Source organism: Homalodisca vitripennis, chromosome 2 (assembly GCF_021130785.1).
Source record: "Homalodisca vitripennis isolate AUS2020 chromosome 2, UT_GWSS_2.1, whole genome shotgun sequence".
In the NCBI taxonomy this organism is placed as follows: domain Eukaryota; kingdom Metazoa; phylum Arthropoda; class Insecta; order Hemiptera; family Cicadellidae; genus Homalodisca; species Homalodisca vitripennis.
This window is the reverse complement of record NC_060208.1, coordinates 18,256,986-18,279,039: the sequence shown is the minus strand read 5'-3', so window position 1 is coordinate 18,279,039 and position 22,054 is coordinate 18,256,986. Positions and strand designations below refer to the sequence as shown.

The following is a 22,054-nucleotide window of genomic DNA, read 5'->3' as shown; positions in this document are numbered from 1 at the left end:
AGTGTAATAAATGTATGGTTAGGTGTAAGAGAGGACTTAATAGTCCTAACCTCGCCAATTGAATGTTTTTCCTTGTATTCAATAAAGACATTTTTCATTTCATTTCAATGCCTGTGTCATTTACGGGGGAAAAAAGTTATAACCGACTACCCATGACCAAAGTAATTCGATCTATTTCATTATTTTAAAAGAAGAACGTAATTAAAGTCGCCTCGTTTGCGTAGAAACCACTTAGAACACACTCGTTACCTACAACCAGTGTGATCAGAACTGAATTTCAAGATTTTGGTGTTAGAATGTATCGGAATTGGCGTTACGTCATGTTAACGTCACGTGAATTCCCTGGATCTTTGTTATCAAGGATGTTACGGAGTCGCTCACTGGTGACGTAAAAACGTAGGATTGCTCCGATAGTGAACTTTTAATATAAAAGACATTTTTATTTCTTCCACAATTTTAATTTATTTTAAAAGCGCTTTCGCCGGTTAAGGCATCATCAGTTATTGTTTACAGAAACACTTAAATGTCTTTTATATTAAAACCGGGTGGCTTCCGTCAAGTATACAAAGCAGAAAAAGGAAAGTGAACTGTCAAAAGTCAGGATGACAGCCTCATTGTTTATTCCTTTCTTAAGAGCTTTCCTCCCGTTATTCCGCAAGGTTCAATGCTACCTTCTATTTCGTATGATTAGTGAACCACTCTTAAGTACCCTCTTAATGTTAACTTATGGATTAACTGTTGAGGGTTTAATATTAACCCCTGTTGCAAAAATTTAAATTAACTCATTAATTATTATAATTAGAACATACTAGTATTGCTATCTTTTATTAATGGTCGAGGATAATTGGCTGAGCGTTAGCCGACCTGCAGACTTAATATTTACAAGAATGAGTTCTATTACGGTGCATGTCCAATCATGGAATTCCGTTCATCGTCATTGCAGCCTATCACTTGATAGGCTGAGACAATCCTTCTTTTGGTAGAAGGATGTAAAGGATGTACTGGAGGGATGTAAAGTTTTCTTTGCAGTATGCTTGTTTTTGTTTCATCTGTGAATAATGAATTTAGCTAAATCATTAAACCTCAGCATGGTTTGGCATAATTCTTCATACCTTGTGAATGTTATCATCCAGTTTTTAATCTAGTGAGAAAATTGGTCAAAAGGTGCTATCAGACATTTAGGTGTCTTTGCACTCTACCTTTCACTACATCGAATTTCCATTTCCTAGGAGCTTTTTTGTACGGAGATTTCCGGCATATTAATAAAGCTTCCGGCCTCTAAAAGCTTTCATCTGGAGCTTTTTACCTTTGAAAGCACCCGGAATTTAGAAACTGTGAGTTTCTAGGAGCTCCCACAATCTGAGAGTTCCCACCCACTAGGAACCATCATCTACTGAGAGCTCCTAGTTTCTGGATACTTCCAGGCTCATATTTTTGTATCTATATCCTTCGTTAACCTCTTGGTACCCCTGGCTTCCTGGAACTATCGACTACTGGAAAGTCCCAATCTTTTTAATATCACTGCATCCTAGCATTTCCTTTTCTCAAAGACACTTTGACTATATCCTTCGTTAACCTCTAGGTACACCTGGCTTCCTGTAACTATCGACTACTGGAAAGTCCCAATCTTTTTAATATCACTGCATCCTAGCATTTCCTTTTCTCAAAGACACTTTGACTATATCCTTCGTTAACCTCTAGGTACACCTGGCTTCCTGTAACTATCGACTACTGGAAAGCCCAATCTTTTTAATATCACTGCATCCTAGCATTTCCTTTTATCAAAGACACTTTGACTATATCCTTCGTTAACCTCTAGGTACACCTGGCTTCCTGGAATTATCGACTACTGGAAAGTCCCAATCTTTTTAATATCACTGCATCCTAGCATTTCCTTTTCTCAAAGACACTTTGACTATATCCTTCGTTAACCTCTAGGTACCCCTGGCTTCCTGTAACTATCGACTACTGGAAAGTCCCAATCTTTTTAATATCACTGCATCCTAGCATTTCCTTTTCTCAAAGACACTTTGACTATATCCTTCGTTAACCTCTGGGTACACCTGGCTTCCTGTAACTATCGACTACTGGAAAGTCCCAATCTTTTTAATATCACTGCATCCTAGCATTTCCTTTTCTCAAAGACACTTTGACTATATCCTTCGTTAACCTCTAGGTACACCTGGCTTCCTGTAACTATCGACTACTGGAAAGCCCAATCTTTTTAATATCACTGCATCCTAGCATTTCCTTTTATCAAAGACACTTTGACTATATCCTTCGTTAACCTCTAGGTACACCTGGCTTCCTGGAATTATCGACTACTGGAAAGTCCCAATCTTTTTAATATCACTGCATCCTAGCATTTCCTTTTCTCAAAGACACTTTGACTATATCCTTCGTTAACCTCTAGGTACCCCTGGCTTCCTGTAACTATCGACTACTGGAAAGTCCCAATCTTTTTAATATCACTGCATCCTAGCGTTTCCTTTTCTCTAAGACATTTTCACTGGTTTGCTGAAAATATCGTCTGTGGTAAATCCAAGTTTATTGAAACTCCGACCTTGTAAAACTTCAAGTTTGAAGCTTCTGATCTAAGAAACTGAAGATCAAGACTTAGGCCTAGACCTGAACTCTGAAAATTCCGGCATCTAGCAGTTCGCAATGTGTAGATCTGCAGGCCTCTAGAAGCTTTGAGCACATCAAATGTACTACATTTAGAAGTTTATAATCTCTATGAGAAATCTAGGTATATAAAAGCTTCCAGACTCTATACATTTTCAGCGTCTGTAAGTTCTCGTACTCTTGGAAATTCTGGCACGAGGAATATTCTTGCCTCTAACGGTTTCCGGCCTGTGATAACTACTGCTCTCTACGAATGGAAGCTTCCAATCTGTATATTAAAGAAAAGTAAAACCTATTTCTCAATGTGACTCTCCATGTGAATGTGCAACTGATTTTATATGATTATTCCAGATTTATGCTCTGCCCTAAAGTTAACCTCGACCATACCCGTAACATCCACGCATAATGGAGGCCAATGTCTTGCAGTTAATATCCGAGCCATTGTTCAGATAATCTTAATCGTCCCGCAGTAATATTTTTGTTAATTTACAACAGATTATTTGTTACCTTAAATGTCAGTTACTTTATTTAAAAAAATTAAACATTTAATAAATATCCCCTCTCCGGTGTAACTATACAAGATTGATGTATAAAAAGACATACCTACAATGTATTTTTCTATCAACAAACTTTACCAATATCGCTTTTGTAAGGAGGTATGCATCGACTTTGTAATCGTTCGTTCTACAACAAAGAGGAGAAAATGAGATCAAACTTTTTGGAGATTATACATTCAGAGATTCCTACCATTCTTGACTCGTATTTAGAGCGTTACATATTTTTACTCGTAGTTTACTTTTTCAAAATGTTTAAATAGGGCTTGTTCATTTTGTATTTTTTAAATAGATTATTTTTAATTTGAAAGCCTAGAGAGAAAATGTATATCCAATTTTAATTAAGTTTAAAAAAAATGTAAATGATATTGTATACTATCGGTGTATATCAAAAGGGTTTGTGTATATTAAACGTAAATCAACCATTATTTTATTATATAAGTTGATAATTTTGAAAAATTCCCCTTCTTTTGTATAAAACGAGTGTACTTAAGTAGTGGATAAAAACCCAAACTTTTGGAAAATTGTGAAAAATTACTAAAATAAAAAATTTTATTTATCGAAATTGCAGGCATATACAGATAAGTAAACGCCATTTTAAATAGAATATTCTCTACTTTAGTTTTGAACAAACTCAAAATATTTAATTGTTTTATTTGTATGTACACTGCATTGAAAGAAAAAAAGCGAAATAATAGAAATGACAAGTATTTTGTTGCGTACTTGCTCGTAATTTAAAGAGTTCTATAGTATATTTTGAATAAATTCGTAAAAAAGTGTTTCACTTTTACAATTGACATTTATGAGGTCATTTACATTGATTACCTAACATAGATCTATAATACATGTAATATATGTATGTTGTACGTGTAAATTAAGTACATATAAGATATATTGGCAGGTCTCGTAATTCAAGTGAGTCTCTGATTGCAGGTATCTCCTACTTACTGAACTTATTCCGGATCCTCCATCCCTAAAAACAAAATGGCCGCCAGACTTACCGTCAATTCCGTTCTTAAATCAGGCACCATGCAGATGCCTGTCATCGGTTTGGGCACACTGCAAGTAAGTAATATGTAGTAATATATTACATTACCGTCTCCCGATTAACTATCCCTCACTCAGGTCCTTTATGTTTCTTCTACTTTGTTATCCATCTCTCCAGCTTCACCATTTCTCTCTCCCTCTTTTATGCCCATCTCTCCCTCTTTTATGCCCTTCTCTCCCATTTTCCGCCTCTTTCTTCCCCTTTCCTAACCCTCTCTATCACTTTACTGTCCATTTCTCACACTTTTATATCCCTCTTGCACTTTACTATCCTTCTCTCCCGCTTTCCTGTGTCTATCTCTTCCACTTTCCTGTCCCTCACTCCCACTTTAAAGTGTCTCGTTACATTCTACTGTCTCTTTCCCTTTCGCCTGCTTTACTGCATCTATCTCTCCCTCTTTCATCTTCCCTCCCTCCCGCTTTTCAGCTCCTTTCTTCCCATGTCCTAACCTTTCTCTCTTTAGTGTCCTTCTCCCCCACTTTTATATCCCTCTCCCAATTTACTATCCAACTCTTCTGCTTTCCTGTCTCTATCTCTCCCATTTTCCTGTCCCACTCTCTCCTGCTTACCCTCTCTCACACTTAATATTTCCCATCTCTCTGGTGATTACCAATAACCCTGACAGGCTGCAGTGAATTGTGTCTTTTAACCAATAATTCTAACTAAATCCCAACATAACAAACACGATAATTTCCTGTGTATTGTCAAGGTTATGGTAGACTATCCAGACGGACCCACTTCGCCCACCAAGTCCTCTAAAGTAGAGGCCGTCGTCGCTAAGGCACGCGCGTCTGGACTTCCCCCTCCCAAGTACAATTTGACCTCTTTATCGGTGAGTCTGTTTTAGTTTATTCTTTACTGTACCATACATATCATACCTTTGCGTAGTGTACATGTCTATTTTTAATGATTAAGATTTGAGAATTTTAAAAGTAATTCTTACCTCTTATTGGTATTAAAGGTAATCATCGTAATATAACCAATGTCTGAAACACTAATGATTGGTTCATTATTTTCTTTTAAAGCTCCCACAATTTACATTTTTGTTTGTATGACTACGATTCAACTATACCGGGTGTCTTAAACGTCCACACCCCCCCCCCCCCCCATTAACTTTCTTATGAATAGAGATGGAGTAATTTACTTTGAGCGATGCTTATATGACCAACTGAGGAGTTTTTTTATGTATGAACATTTTTAAACTCTTCTCCCCCCCCCCTTGAAAAGGGTATTTTTGGGGTAAGTCTAAATTTTTAAATATGACCCTCTATCAAGTGACACATTATGTTAAAGGTATTATAAAAAGAAGAATTATTAATGACACAAATGTTATCTATTACTGGTTGGTTACCTGTTCGTATATTCAGTCAATTTTTGGTAAAGTATCTTTATGAAATTTATGGCATCGGAAGATATTGCTGAAATTGAAGTAATCACCAACTTTACGCTATTCAATATAAAATTCTGAACATAGCTTAGCACATGTATATCTATATTTGTGATTGAACTAAAAAAAATTCTAAGGATGTTTTATTTTGAAATAAATTAACTTGTTATTATAACACTGTACCTTTAACATCACTATTGTGTTTCATTCGAAGCAGTAGAATTTAAAACAATTTATGGTAAAGTATATTAATGGATTTATGGCAGTTAATGCCATCAGAAGATATTGCTTTTAAGAGATTTAAGTATTGGCCAACTTTACGTAATCCGATATAAAATGTAAATATAGCATATGCTAGAAATACATTAAATGTGAATAGTATTTTTGTGAAGATTTAGTCATCGTCATTTGGCGTAGATAAGAATATATTCATGGCATCGCTTGGAAATATAGCTAATGCAGTGAAAATCACAGCTGTTAACAAAAGTCATGTAACCCACTTATTGGATCTTTTATAAACATAAAATGAGAGAATTTTATTTTATACAGTTTTGCCATAATTTAATGAGTAGTGCCACTAATATAAATAAAATAAATATAAATTTATATTATGTTTTAAGAATAGTAGAGATGGTTAATTTATTAATGTGTTACACGTTAAAATATTACATTAATTTCACTACTTTGTGTAAATGTAATTATTTCTTTATTTTATTATCTTTATTATGTTTTGTTTTATTCTTAGGTAATATTTATTTAATGTTTTAAATTTTACATTGCAACAGGTTAAGTGTAAGAAAGGGCCATGCGGCCCTAACTTTGCCTGTAAAAAATAAAGAATTTTTCATTTCATTTTTTCATTTCATTTCATTTCATTTCACTAATTGTAGATCCAACGCCACCTTTGGATCTCCAAAAGCTAGTAACCAGAATAAGGTTTATTACACTGAAATTTAAAGATAACTATGACTACTTGTTTATACCAAAACCTTACTGAACAGGGGATTTTGTAAAACAATCAGTGAACGTTAATCTAAGTAACCTAATATTTGTATTAGTATTATTTGTATTATTAACACAAGTTAATAATAAAATTTTTGTCAGAAGTGACAGATAGTTAATGGAATGGGAACTCTCGTATAAAACTAATAAACCGTTTGTAAATGTTGAGTAAAACTCTACTAAGAAGCGATTAAGTTATGGGACAGTAGGTATATTTTCTATATCTTCGAAATTAAAGTTCTCAAATTTAAAATATTTTGTTTTTGAGATATTATAGAAAAGTAGCATGACGTTGCCCTGATTACATTTTACTGATTTGTTTATTGGTTTGTTTAATTTCTTCTAAGTAACGGAGTATTGCCTCATAAATACATAATGTCATAATTTATTTAAAGTTCATAAATTTAAACGATGAGAAGCAAAGGAATGTAAGTAAAGCTTTCAAAAATTTGAGATGTTGAACGTCAAAGTCTGATAATGTTGGTGATTTCCATAAACATTGTATGTCTTCCATTCTTCATTTAGTATTAAACTGTTCCCAAAAAATTACCTATAGACTGATTTTCAACACTAAGAGGATGTTTCACTTAGATTCCTTTTCTAATATTAAGCACAATAGTATGATATACATGTCAGTTGTTTCAGTTTTTCTAAAAACAATTGCTTGGAACGAACATATCACGCCTCTACTACTTTATTTGCAGCATCTGGCGGCACGAAAAAGGAAGTCAACAGTTTGAATAAATTGTGTATTATTGTTTATTGTTTATTGACATTCTTTTGTACATTATCATAGAGATAAGAACAAGGGTCATAGAAACACATGTTAAAATTCAGTGGTTCGGCATTGTCAGCCCATTGATAAAATTCATCAAGTTGGTAGAAAGGATGTTCTTGTACCCAGCACTTCAGGAGTTGTCCAAACTGCCGCCTGCTGGTCTTCTTCAGGTCCTCTGGAAGGGCATTCCATAACTTAGCTCCAGCGTAGGTCGGTTTCCTTTCTGTGGCTGTCAGTCTGTGTACAGGGAGTTGGTAGCTAGAGGCTTGTCTGGTGTTGCAGCTGTGAATTTGGGCACCAGTTCTTGCTGCTTCGGGTGACTTGAAGTGTAGAAAAGAGACTGCTTCCAGAATGTAAAGATTCACTACAGTGAATATTTTCAACTCTGCAAAGGCTTGACAACAGGATTCTTTAGGCTGGAGACCCTTTAGAACCCTGATTGCTCTTTTTTGGTGGACAAGGAGCCGCTGCAAGTTGCTTGTTGTAGTGCCCCCCACGCCGCAATCCCGTACCGGAGGTTAGATTCATAGAGGGCGTAGTAAGCTCTAATATTTTTTATTATTTTTTTTTATTTTTATTTATAAAAATAAAAAAATAATAAAAAATAATATTTACTGTAGTTGTGACCATGTCTTTGACTTGCGTGAAACCGTGTATTTTCGTAATGCTCTGAAACAGGGTTTTATAAATGTTGAGGTAAAGCTCCAACTCACTATCTGGAATCTGACGATGTCGCAGACTTGACTCCTGGAGTCATGTTCGTCTGAAGGGATAAAAAAAGTCGGCCAAGAAGAAGCTCACAATGAACTCGTTACATCGTTTCGACATCAAAGATACCTAGACCACAGGTTATAGTGTAATCTAGGTGAAGAGGTATTCTCATTGTCTCACCAGGTGAACAATTGAGTACTTTACGATGTGATAGACACGATCTCTAAGTACGGTGGAGCAACCCAGTTTTCTATGTAACAGCGTCAGGTTCCAGACGCTGCACTAAGAGAAATGTGAATTGGAGCTTAACTCAACATTCACATGGATTCAACCCTTCCCACCATAGTTACTTTATGTGTAGAATGTTGTACGCAGGATATTTCACTAGTGCGTGGGGTCTTAGATTACAAGGGATATAAGCATCAATGTATAATAAAAATATATTGGTTATAGTCTATTTGTTAGCTTATAAGGAATAGACAACTACACCGTTCTCTTAACATATAAAAAATTAAAATTTGTCAACATACCACAGTCTTAAATGTGTCAGTTTAACATTTTGGTATTTAACCTTTATAATTACTATTAATTAATTATTTAAATTTTAAATCTGTGTATTACATTAGTTTTCTTTTACACACAAGTTTTCAATTTAAATTTATCTTTCTAATCAACCTTGCAATGGCATATACCTGTTCCTATCATACATACTTCCCAATTTTTTTCTCTTCTTACTATGTTAGGAACTGCAAGCTTAACAATGTAGTTTTACGTTTATACCTTATGTACTGACTTGAACTTTTATAACTTTAATCACAAAACTATTGTTACGCCAACTAAGTAATTGTTGGATTGAGCTCCAAAGTACACATTCATGTAAATGTGTCAAGATTTGTCGGCTAACACTTGCCAATTTTCAGCAAAAGAAGGGGTTGCCAAGGAAGGAGACGATCCTCCGGAGTAAAGTACACATTCATTTAAATGTGTCAAAGTATGCCGGCTAACACGTTTATCAGCAAATTTCACTAATTTTCAGCAAGAGAAGGGAAATTGAGTGAGTTTTCTTGCACAACACCCTTTCCTTCAACACCCGAGAAAAGAGACGATCCTCCGGAGTAAAGTACACATTCATTTAAATGTGTCAAAGTATATAGGCTAACACGTTTATCAGCAAATTTCACTAATTTTCAGCAAGAGAAAGGGGTTGCCGAGGAGAGAGACGATCCTCCGCGGCAAAGTACACATTCATTTAAATGTGTCAAAGTATGTCGGCTAACATTTGCCAATTTTACTTTTCAGCAAGAGAAAGGGTTGCCGTGAAAGAGACGATCCTCCGCGGCAAAGTACACATTCATTTAAATGTGTCGAGGTATGTCGGCTAACATTTGCCAATTTTCAGTAAGAGAAGGGGTTGCCGAGGAGAGAGACGATCCTCCGCGGCAAAGTACACATTAATTTAAATGTGCTGAGGTATGTCGGCTAACATTTGACAATTTTCAGCAAGAGAAGGGGTTGCCGAGGAAGGAGACTATCCTCCGGGGCCTGGAGATCGGCTACAGACACCTGGACAGTGCCTACGCCTACGAAAATGAAGAGGCTATTGGTCAGGCTATCAGGGAGTGGATGGACATTGGAGGACTGAAAAGGGAAGACTTCTTCATAACTACCAAGGTGAGATATCGATATTAGAGTCCTTTGTGTTAAATCTCAGAATTCTCATGAGGAATATGAGTGTAAAAAGGATCGTAGAATATTTATGAAAGCAAACTGTTGTACACATTTCAAGATTTAATCTGGTCAAAGTAAAAAGATTCTGTAGCCCTCTAAAAATTGGGATAATTATGGGAAATTAGTTTTGTCGTTCTCTCCTACCTTACTGCTTCTATCGTCAATGGAATCACACTCTGGGGTACTTGTCCACATTCGTATTTTCAGAGATAACTTATAGTTTAAAAAATCTGTTCGCATAATTAATAGCGTAACTTCCCGAGAGTCGTATAGAGAATCCTTTAAGGAGCTCGTCTGCTATCTCAGATGGGTGTCAGCTTTATTAATTGTTAACCAGAAAAAATCAAATCTATCACAAATCAATCAAAATTCAAAAAGGCTTTTAAAGAATATTTATTAGCAAGAACATTTTATTAGTGGGCGAGTTCCTGGACGTTCCTCCAACGTTGTCAGACCTGAAGAGTGTGCGACTCAGTTAATATAAAAGATTTTTAAATATATATGTGTGTGTGTGTGTGTGTGTGTGTGTGTGTGTGTGTGTGTGTGTGTGTGTGTGTGTGTGTGTGTGTGTGTGTGTGTGTGTGTGTGTGTGTGTGTGTGTGTGTGTGTGTGTGTGTGTAATTGTTAAATTTATTGAACGCATTATTATTTTTTATTTGAAATATTTGTATATTTTAATTTCAGATGTTTTATACATGATTAATGGCTGAAAAGTAGGATTAGTGCCGCATATTATACAATTTTGTATAATAGTTAAATAATGACAATAAATGACAATAATTGAATTGAATCTTCATCTTTACATTGGTTGCAAAATAAGCTATGTTGCAAAAATTTTTATTACTGTGAGTGTTTTACATAAGACAATAAAATATAATTTTTACTATTCAAATAAATAATAAATTAATGTATTTAGTTACTAATTGAATTATTTCGATATATAGTAAAAATGACTACTTTAATGATTAGCTTTATGAATACTTTATCATTATCGCTCCAACAAATCATCTTTGCACCACAATCAATTTGCACCATCATCGAACTCGATGTTGCTTAGAAATGAAGTTTCATGCAAAAATGTCAAGACTTTAGGTCAGTTCGTTTTCGAGATATCGTGCGAACAGTCAGACAGACAGAAGTAAGATTGTTCATCCCCTCAAGAGACTGGTCCTCGCTACCACTCAATTATGTTTATTTTAAGATTCCCAATCCCGAAAAAAGTTCCGAATCATTGGATCTAAACGTAAATGCAAGTGGGGCGGACCTCCTGACGTTGGAGATCTTTTTACTTTCTTATTGATCACAATTCACCAAAGTGATCATGGAATCTCTATGCAAAATTCCACGTTGAAATAGTTCGAAAATTGTACAGTTGCTATGGAAATTCTGAAGGCCATTGGGCTACACCCAATAACTTTAAGAGCACTTTTGAATTTGTCGTACCATTATTCTGTCGGATGTCCCAATAAACAAATACTCGTGAATTATCAATTTTTAATTCACTACTTTTCAATGTTGAGCAATAATTAGCTTCTTAACAAATACCCAAAACAGTACACTATATTAAAAGATAATTATTGACAACAGTCTAGTAACTATATGCTGATTAAGCCAAGTCCATAAATTAATGGATCATGGTGTGTTAAGGGGGTTTCAAGACCAGTGGGGTGTAGCTAGGAGAGATTTTCGAAATAGGAATTTTTGTGTTAAATAGGAAATAGGGTTCTATGTGTTAACCAGGAACCCTAAGAATGTCCATGTAAAACTTCAGTACAATCGTTTTAGTAGGTTTTAAGTGATTGAGTACACACATACAGACACCATTAGATAAAAGTGGCGAATGTTTTATTTATTTAAACTAATTATTTATTTCAGACTAAAAATATTGTGTGGAGCTTCATCTCTATATAACCGAGGTAGATTTCGATGATGGTGCATGATACTCTATGGGATTATTTAACTGGGCGTTTAGCGAAATGTTTACAATTTGCGTTATGGATAACCATGACGGCAACAAGAAGTATAATTGGTAAACAAGCAAAGTACAATCATATACAATTTTACGGTGAAATATATGTATTTTACTCATGCATCTAGAAGATTAAGCAAATAGCAATTGTTATCCAATTTACTGGAAGTACATATTTTCAAAACGTCGCCGTCGCTTCACGCTTATTACATGTCAAGTTTGACAGACGGACATTCCTAAAGAACTGCTTGTATATGCAGCTCCACATAAGGGTTAGTACCATAATGTTATCTGGAAGACCGAAGTTGAGGGTCGAAAGGTCACATTACGAGCTCTGGAATGTGAATTCAAAGTAATTAGTTGGACTGAAAAGAAAGAATTTAATCAACGTCAGTACTGTTTGTGCTGGTGGAATTCACAAACTCACAGACATCCGGATTGTTATTTTGTGATTAGTTATTACGTTTGTGTTATTTAAAGTGTTCTTCGTGGTTCCATGTATTGGAAATACAAGAGGACTCGATATTTGTAAATACGAGTATAACAAGACCATGTATGTCCATTTCATTCATACATACACTATGTCGTATTATGTACTGTTATTGGCAAATTTGTAATCTAGCAGAAATTGAGCTTCTTTAAAATTATATATATATTCCTATTTCGAAAATTCCTCCGAGCTACGCCCCACTGGTCTTGAAAACTACACACGTCATGATTTATTATATTTATGGACTTAATCAACAGATAGTAAATGTTTGTTGTCATTCATCTATCAAAGCTAGCCACACTTTAGAAATGATATGTTACGTCCAGAAGCATTTCTTTGTCTGGGTTCATAATTGATATTTAATCAACTGCATTATACATTAATTTATTATCATAGGTATTGACTAAAAAGCTACAGACTCCGAAATGGCCTGAAATAGTTATATTGTTACTGATATCAATGGAGCTATTCAACAAAATATTTTGAAATATTGGAGAGGAATTCGCGAAATTTTGAAGGAACTTATAAAAAACAGTTTCACTCTCCGACTTCAGGGTCCCTTTTTTAAAATCTACAATGAATCAAGGGATGGATATCTTTTAGTGATTACCACTTATCTCAGAATTATTTGGAATGCCATGTAAAAATAATATGTTGACAGTGTCCCTGTTTTTATCAAAATTAAACTGCATACGAAGCCGTGGGTAACTACTATTAGTTTATAAAAACACGTAATAGTAATAACCTACAGTACGTTAGTAATAGGTAATAGTTATAAGTCAATAAATAGTTATTTTTATTTAAATTGCTTATTACATATTTAATTCCTGAGATTTTTGTATCCCTTTCTTATATTACTTCTTGTAATTGCACATTGCTTCAGTCTTTTTTTAAACTACTTACTTAATTTAATTTTAGTTTATTCAGTTAGTTTACTATATCATTGCATCTTTACGTTGTACAAAAGGCATTGCCGTAGGTTTAATAAATGAATAAGCCTATAGGTAAGTTTATCTTTACATAGCGTGCGGACAGACAGACGGGCTAAAATGCAACTTTTCCAGCCCCTCGAGTGATGTTTCGCTGATGCTCAGCCAAAAATAGGGTTCCATTAAAATATATCGCTTTCTTAACGTAAGAGAAGTAGAGTAACTTATGATCAATAAAGCTTATTGGAAAACATTAGCGTTCTAATGTTCGGATCAGAGAGCAGAACATATCATTTGGCTTAGGGTTAGCGGTCTGAGTAGTCAGGGGGCTCAATGTAACATTTCTGTTCTAACATTAGCGTTCTAATATTCGGATCAGAGAACAGAACATATCATTTGGCTTAGGGTTAGCGGTCTGAGTAGTCAGGGGACTCAATGTAACATTTCTGTTCTAACATTAGCGTTCTAATATTCGGATCAGAGAGCAGAACATATCATTTGGCTTAGGGTTAGCGGTCTGAGTAGTCAGGGGGCTCAATGTAACATTTCTGTTCTAACATTAGCGTTCTAATATTCGGATCAGAGAGCAGAACATATCATTTGGCTTAGGGTTAGCGGTCTGAGTAGTCAGGGGGCTCAATGTAACATTTCTGTTCTAACATTAGCGTTCTAATATTCGGATCAGAGAGCAGAACATATCATTTGGCTTAGGGTTAGCGGTCTGAGTAGTCAGGGGGCTCAATGTAACATTTCTGTTCTAACATTAGCGTTCTAATATTCGGATCAGAGAGCAGAACATATCATTTGGCTTAGGGTTAGCGGTCTGAGTAGTCAGGGGGCTCAATGTAACATTTCTGTTCTAACATTAGCGTTCTAATATTCGGATCAGAGAGCAGAACATATCATTTGGCTTAGGGTTAGCGGTCTGAGTAGTCAGGGGGCTCAATGTAACATTTCTGTTCTAACATTAGCGTTCTAATATTCGGATCAGAGAGCAGAACATATCATTTGGCTTAGGGTTAGCGGTCTGAGTAGTCAGGGGGCTCAATGTAACATTTCTGTTCTAACATTAGCGTTCTAATATTCGGATCAGAGAGCAGAACATATCATTTGGCTTAGGGTTAGCGGTCTGAGTAGTCAGGGGGCTCAATGTAACATTTCTGTTCTAACATTAGCGTTCTAATATTCGGATCAGAGAGCAGAACATATCATTTGGCTTAGGGTTAGCGGTCTGAGTAGTCAGGGGGCTCAATGTAACATTTCTGTTCTAACATTAGCGTTCTAATATTCGGATCAGAGAGCAGAACATATCATTTGGCTTAGGGTTAGCGGTCTGAGTAGTCAGGGGGCTCAATGTAACATTTCTGTTCTAACATTAGCGTTCTAATATTCGGATCAGAGAGCAGAACATATCATTTGGCTTAGGGTTAGCGGTCTGAGTAGTCAGGGGGCTCAATGTAACATTTCTGTTCTAACATTAGCGTTCTAATATTCGGATCAGAGATCAGAACATATCATTTGGCTTAGGGTTAGCGGTCTGAGTAGTCAGGGGGCTCAATGTAACATTTCTGTTCTAACATTAGCGTTCTAATATTCGGATCAGAGAACAGAACATATCATTTGGCTTAGGGTTAGCGGTCTGAGTAGTCAGGGGGCTCAATGTAACATTTCTGTTCTAACATTAGCGTTCTAATATTCGGATCAGAGAGCAGAACATATCATTTGGCTTAGGGTTAGCGGTCTGAGTAGTCAGGGGGCTCAATGTAACATTTCTGTTCTAACATTAGCGTTCTAATATTCGGATCAGAGAGCAGAACATATCATTTGGCTTAGGGTTAGCGGTCTGAGTAGTCAGGGGGCTCAATGTAACATTTCTGTTCTAACATTAGCGTTCTAATATTCGGATCAGAGAGCAGAACATATCATTTGGCTTAGGGTTAGCGGTCTGAGTAGTCAGGGGGCTCAATGTAACATTTCTGTTCTAACATTAGCGTTCTAATATTCGGATCAGAGAACAGAACATATCATTTGGCTTAGGGTTAGCGGTCTGAGTAGTCAGGGGGCTCAATGTAACATTTCTGTTCTAACATTAGCGTTCTAATATTCGGATCAGAGAACAGAACATATCATTTGGCTTAGGGTTAGCGGTCTGAGTAGTCAGGGGGCTCAATGTAACATTTCTGTTCTAACATTAGCGTTCTAATATTCGGATCAGAGATCAGAACATATCATTTGTCTTAGGGTTAGCGGTCTGAGTAGTCAGGGGGCTCAATGTAACATTTCTGTTCTAACATTAGCGTTCTAATATTCGGATCAGAGATCAGAACATATCATTTGTCTTAGGGTTAGCGGTCTGAGTAGTCAGGGGGCTCAATGTAACATTTCTGTTCTAACATTAGCGTTCTAATATTCGGATCAGAGAGCAGAACATATCATTTTGTCTTAGGGTTAGCGGTCTGAGTAGTCAGGGGGCTCAATGTAACATTTCTGTTCTAACATTAGCGTTCTAATATTCGGATCAGAGAGCAGAACATATCATTTGGCTTAGGGTTAGCGGTCTGAGTAGTCAGGGGGCTCAATGTAACATTTCTGTTCTGTATGTTTTTCTGTTTGTTCATACTCTATCTCGAGAATGACTTGATACTTGATACGTGAAATTCCTACACTCGTGTAGACAAAATCGAGTTAAATGATAGTGACTGACCCCTTCCCCTTCTATGAATGGCAATCACTGAGAGAGATCACTCAAAAAGGAATTTTGTGTATTCGAGAGTTTTATAAACAGCACAGTTTATGCTTTAACACTTCTCAATATTCGTTTTTATTAATGTCTTTCAATTCACACTTCAAAATGTGCAAAAATACACGTGAATTTTAAGTAATCGCCTTAAACATCACATCGTTTCGACATCAGAGACACCTATAAATAGGTGAAGTGGTAGTCTCATTGTCTCATCGGGTACACAATTGATGAGACAATGTGACTTTTATACCATTCTAGTTTAAAATTTTAGAATTTTAGTGTTATATAACAAAATTTATTATTAAGTTACCACCTTAACTTTTATTCTTCTTACCGGGAAGTTAAAAATTATAAATTTGCTTCGTTGTGAAATTTTTAAAGTCATGTAATTACGTTAACTATTATTTAAAATATTTATTTTTAGCGTCATTTTAATTGAGCAGGATTTATTGATACACCGCGGCCGTTCGTTTAAATGCACAAGTTGCCAACTGCCCAGGGCGTTTTCTCGATGTGCCTACGAACCCGCAGCGCTTCCTCTACAGCGCAGCCGGGGGGGGGGGGTCCCTCATAACTTGGCAATAATTTAATTGCTATTCATTAACTATTGATAATTCAAACGAGCTTCTTAAATGTGTTTATTTATGTGTTTCAGCTGCCCAACATCGCCATGCGCCAGGAACTGGTAGATGAATACTTGCAAAGATCTTTGAAAAATCTGCAGCTAGACTACGTAGACCTTTACCTAATCCAGAATCCTGTTGGGTACAAACCTGGAGACGTGCTCTATCCCCGCGACAAGGACGGTAGCATCGAACTAGACTTCCAGACTGATCATGTTAAAATCTGGCAGGTACAGGAATAGAGTTAAGTATGAATAGTTCGACATCTAGCTGGACTTCCAGACCGATCACGCTAGAATCTCGCCCAAGATACAAATTTCAAAACGTTCGAAATATTTTTCAAAATGTATTTTAAAAGTTGTATTTATCAAAATTTCGGACAGTTTAATTGTACAACAGTTACAGCTCGAATCAAGGCAAAAATTGTAAGGATAGAAATTTAAATTAATAAGGATATTTAGAATCGTTTTGAAAGGTATTATTTTATAAAAATCCCCTGAAGACTTAGGATACAATCTAAGGTGCAGCACACTGCTACACACTTGTTAAACCTGAATCAAATTCGATCATTAACTGGTTCTTCTGCATCAAGGTCAATGCCCACGTATTCACTCTTTTTCCATAATTCCTTCTGTAATATTAAAGGATTCAAGACGAATTCTTGAATCCTGTCTTTATTCTTTTCCCTCTTAATTAGTTCTTTCTTATGCATTTTGAACAAGTAAAAAAACGATACTCTGGCCTAGTTATCACAGAACATATCGAAATAACGATATTCTTGCACCAGTAAACTAAGGATAGATTGGGATTTTTATAAATTATCCAGGTAAATAACTTTTTAGAATTTATAACAGACGTTGCCATTTTAAAACTTCAAATACTCGAATACATTTAATATTCCCTTGTCTTCCAGGCAATGGAGAAGCAAGTGGACAAAGGCTGTGCAAAGCACATTGGCTTGTCCAACTTCTCTCTCCGTCAAGTAGACCGTTTGATGGAGAAAGCATCAATCCCGCCTGCCAACATCCAGGCGGAATGTCACCTTTACTTCCAACAGCAGGAGTTGCGCCAGTGGGCAAAGGATAATAGTGTCGTCTTCACGGCCTACGCCGCCCTGGGGTCTCCAGCCATGATGAATTTCTTCAGAGAGGCCAGGAAGAATAGCGAGTGAGTAGTGTTCAAACGTTTACTGAGGATTCTCTCTCTCTTTAATGGACACTATACATAATCCTCAAGTAACCTTTGGAGTAGCAGAGTTTAGGCTCTTACACTGGCTGGGTTGATACTCGAAGAGAGCATAACTCTCAGTGTACAAACTGAGTACGCTGTAGCACAGTGACAGATGAAATCTTGTGTCTTTCTGTGTCTGAGGAGACGAAGCAATTTTGAAACAGCTTCACTAGGCGGAGTATATGTTCCTTTGCTCGACGCAAGGTTTCCCAAGGGAGTCAAAGTGCAAATATGGTACCCACTATTCCTAAGCAACCTGAAACTGTTTCGTCTCTTCTGACATAGATAGACAAGAGATTTCAGCTGTAACTGGTTTACATCGCAATCTGTTGCTAATATTGAGAGCTTAGCTCTCTCTTCGAGTACCATCCCAGCCAGTGTAGGAGACTAATCTCTGCTAATAAACTTCCCTGGCTATGACGCACTGATAGACTACAACTATCTTCTCATCAACCACTGCATTCGTCGACCAACCACCTTCGACCGACCACACACAGTCGTAGGCGGTTGGTCGACGAATGCAGACCTATTGTGACCTGTATTATGTAGTTCAGTTGTAATAATGAGCGTTGTGTTTAGTTTTTTTATATTTTTATTTTATTGATTTTTTATATTTTTATTTTTTATATTTTTTATTTTATTGATTTTTTATATTATTAAGTGCATGTTTTAGAGTTATACACATAACTAACTGCAACAGTTTGCAGTTAGTTGACACACAACATGGTGTTTGTGATTCTGACGCGTGTAACAACGCTATTGTATGATTTGTTTATTTTTAACCTACTTTGTAATTATGTGTTTGGTTAGTTATTTACCTGAAGAAGAGGTCAGATTGCAGATCTCGAAACGTAGTGTTACTGATTTTTTGTATCACTGAACGATGGCAAATGTCCGGAAAAATCCTGTTTCCTTCAATAGTAGAAACTTTCTTCCGGTGTACATATAGGCTACCCATTGTATTTTGCCGTTTACACACACCAGTGGGTAATGGAAGTCTACACAGGGACGTTGTTTGTGTACTAATTGTTTTAGTTCAAGTTGTACTACATGTTTTATTAGACAATGTATATACGGATATCATTTAGGCCATAATGCTATAAACGCGGAACAAAATAAAGATTTAATCAAATAAATAGTTCTCATTATATGAAAATGGTTTTACTTTGTAGACCAAAAACGAAATTTACGAGATAGAAGTACAATTGTAATGAGATAATCACACATTTAGTAATCATCTTTTAAGAATTTAATACGTGTTCTGAATATATGTATTCATCATTTCATAAAAACTAAAATATTCTTACAATTATTGTAATCAAAGTTTAAATTCCATCCCATTCCACCAGACAGTAAAATATAGTCTTTTATAAAATTGATCTCCAATATTTTAGAAAAATAAGTTTCTAAAATGTTTTTGCATATTGCTATAAAGACAGGATATTTAGTAAAAATATTTTATTTATTAAGTATTTGTACTAATATTTTGGTTTGTGGATGAATTATGACAGTTTTTAAACGAATAAATTCGTTTGCCGGTTTCATTTAATGACTTAAAATGTACATGAAACCCATATTTTTGACTGTGGTTTAGAAAATTCATATTTTTACCGATAATCAAGTCCAATTTATTGATCCTTCACAGTATTTTGTTTTGCTGTGCTTGTTGGTGAAAGTTAAATACAACATGCATTCGACTGTATTTCGTGAAAAATACTTGGACATATCAGAACCAAAGTTTTGGAATAGGGGGATGTAAGATTTTTCTATGACCTCAAGCTAGTTTAAATTGATTAGTATGACAAATCATTTTTTGAATTTTTAAAATTAAGTTCAGGAAAGAGAGTTTCAGTTCAAAATTTAAGATCAATATAACATATTTTGATCCAAGTGAAGTAACAAAAAGTAATTACTTATATATTTTGGGACAAATCGGATATACTGCTGAGCTTGGTAGAAAAACGTTCTGGGTGCAAATCTGATATGTAAATGCTTGTGCTAAATTTCACGCTATTCAGTTCAGTAGGTCTCTTGATCATTGAGTGGAAACAGCTCTTTTATATTATAATATAAAGTGTGAAAATAAATAACTCCTTCCCTCTTAAGAATAAAATTGAATCAGTGGGTTTTGACGGCGTCGATTAGATTAGGTAATGGTTTTTATAAAGTATTGTTGATTTTGCACAAAATATTGGATTAGTAAAATATATGGTTAATTGTATGTTTTTTATTCTTTTATAAATAATATATAAACAACAACTAGCACCATTAATGGGTTAAGGGTGAATTTTTGTCAATTTGAAATAAAATCAAAGTTTTTATTTTATCGAAAAGATGGGTTTGGTTTGAACATATTTGTTTTGAATTTGAAACTCATACACGTTTGACTTCCCCAAAGAAACAAAAAGTTTTTTTTTGCATTTGACTAAGAAATACAAATATTTAAAGTAGGACATTTAGGCATTTTTTAATCAGAACCAAATAAAAATAACTGAAGATAAAAATACAAAATAGTATGTAAATTAGATAAATCTTGAGGGATAGACTTGTTCGTTATTAAAGAACTAATATTTTTAAAGAGATATATATAATTCAAGAAAATTACGTATATTTTAATATATTTTTCCCAAGGAAATGAAATATTTTATAAATATAACTTGTAATCTTTAGGTTTCTCTCATGCATATACTGTAATAATTTCAAAATGAAAAAAGGTAATTTTCATTTTTCTTTTCTTAAAAAACTGTATATAAAAGGGCTGTGTCGAAATTATTTTAACCGAAAACTCCGGGTTACTCCAATTTTGCCAAACATATAAGTTCGTAATTTGTTTCATGATAGCACAAACTGTAAGAGAAAAGTTGAAAATTGTGTCAGGAGGATGTTGTATTTTTCAAAAATTCTTATTCCGGCTTAGGCATATACTTACCACCCGTGCAGTATGTATAGTGGGAGAATGGTTTGATGTATTGATATAAAGCAAAGCGTTTTCACCATAAATCGCCCATGGGGAATCCACTGAAAATATGTTCATCAAAATCTATGTATGTTCATGATAAAATAAATAAAAGGGAGAATTTATATTTAAAAGTATTTATTATTAGAATCTAACTTCCGCAAACGTCACTCTCTAAGTTTTATTCCTTACTAAATGGCGACTGTTGAAATGTGATTAATATTGAATCTATAAACGGCCGCCATTTTGAATATGATATAAGTTTTATAAGTCATTACTAAAGTACAGAGCATTATCAGTACCTATTCAAAGTGCTCTGTTTTCTGATAGAATTATTCCTAAAATGTATATCCTATACAAAATGGCGGCTTTATTATATATTATGACACTATAGTCTAATAATAAACAAATTTAAAACTCTATGCCCCAGTCCTAATGGGCCCCCCCCCCCTCAAAGTAGGTATGTGGTGGTTATTCCATTAAGATGTAGTTATGATAACACTGCAAAGTTTGTAAATTTTATCTGCTAAGGGTTTAAATCATGTATTTCAAGACATTTTATACCCCTGTGTTATAGGTTTAAATTACAACCTAGTTATTATCCTCTGTTCCAGAATCAGGATGAAGTCTCCTCTGGATGACCCCTTGGTAGACCGCTTGTCGCGGGTCCACAAGAAGACCAGGGCCCAGATATTGCTCAGACATCTTCTGCAGCTCGGGGTTGTGGTCATCCCCAAAAGCAGCACCACTGAACACATGGTGGAGAACATCAACGTAAGCTCCAATATCCAGCCAACGCTTCTTGCCTTCCAATAAATAAAATTGACTTTGCATGCAATTTGCTGTTGAAAAACAGGACACTGGAAAAACAGGACATTCTTTTTCTGGGACATACTAAACACTCTTGAGATAACCGATAATCATTCAAAGCTAATTCCAGTCTCCCCATCATTTTAGATTTAAGTTTAAAGAACAGTGTTTTGGGATCAAAATCGTAAATTGAAACAGTTTTTATAAGATTCGAATTTCCCTCCAACATTCCATGATAATTTATTGAATTGCTCCGACGAGTTCAGTAACAATAAAAGTTTGCCTTTTTGTCCTAATGACGAAAGTATTTCTTACAACTAAAAAGTTGATGCGGGCAATATGAGTCTTTCGTTTAAATTGACTCCCGGTCTAATTTATTTACGGTTCCACAATTAATTGAATTATGCTGTTGCACTGACCAAGAAAATGGTCTCATATGTTGGTTTCGGAATCCAACTTAGATTAATTTTT

At 35.3% G+C, this 22,054-nt stretch overlaps 1 protein-coding gene across 1 annotated transcript in view; it reads left to right on the top strand.

Moving 5' to 3' along the window:
• LOC124353622 (dihydrodiol dehydrogenase 3-like) overlaps positions 1-22,054 on the top strand; it is a 39,918-nt gene that overhangs the window by 12,684 nt on the left and 5,180 nt on the right. The window contains exons 2-7 of the mRNA XM_046803546.1: positions 4,113-4,244; positions 4,937-5,059; positions 9,606-9,776; positions 16,620-16,817; positions 17,501-17,754; positions 21,388-21,547. Of these exons, the coding sequence (XP_046659502.1) occupies positions 4,164-4,244; positions 4,937-5,059; positions 9,606-9,776; positions 16,620-16,817; positions 17,501-17,754; positions 21,388-21,547 (987 nt within the window). The 5' untranslated portion in view covers positions 4,113-4,163. The remainder of the gene's footprint in view (positions 1-4,112; positions 4,245-4,936; positions 5,060-9,605; positions 9,777-16,619; positions 16,818-17,500; positions 17,755-21,387; positions 21,548-22,054) is intronic.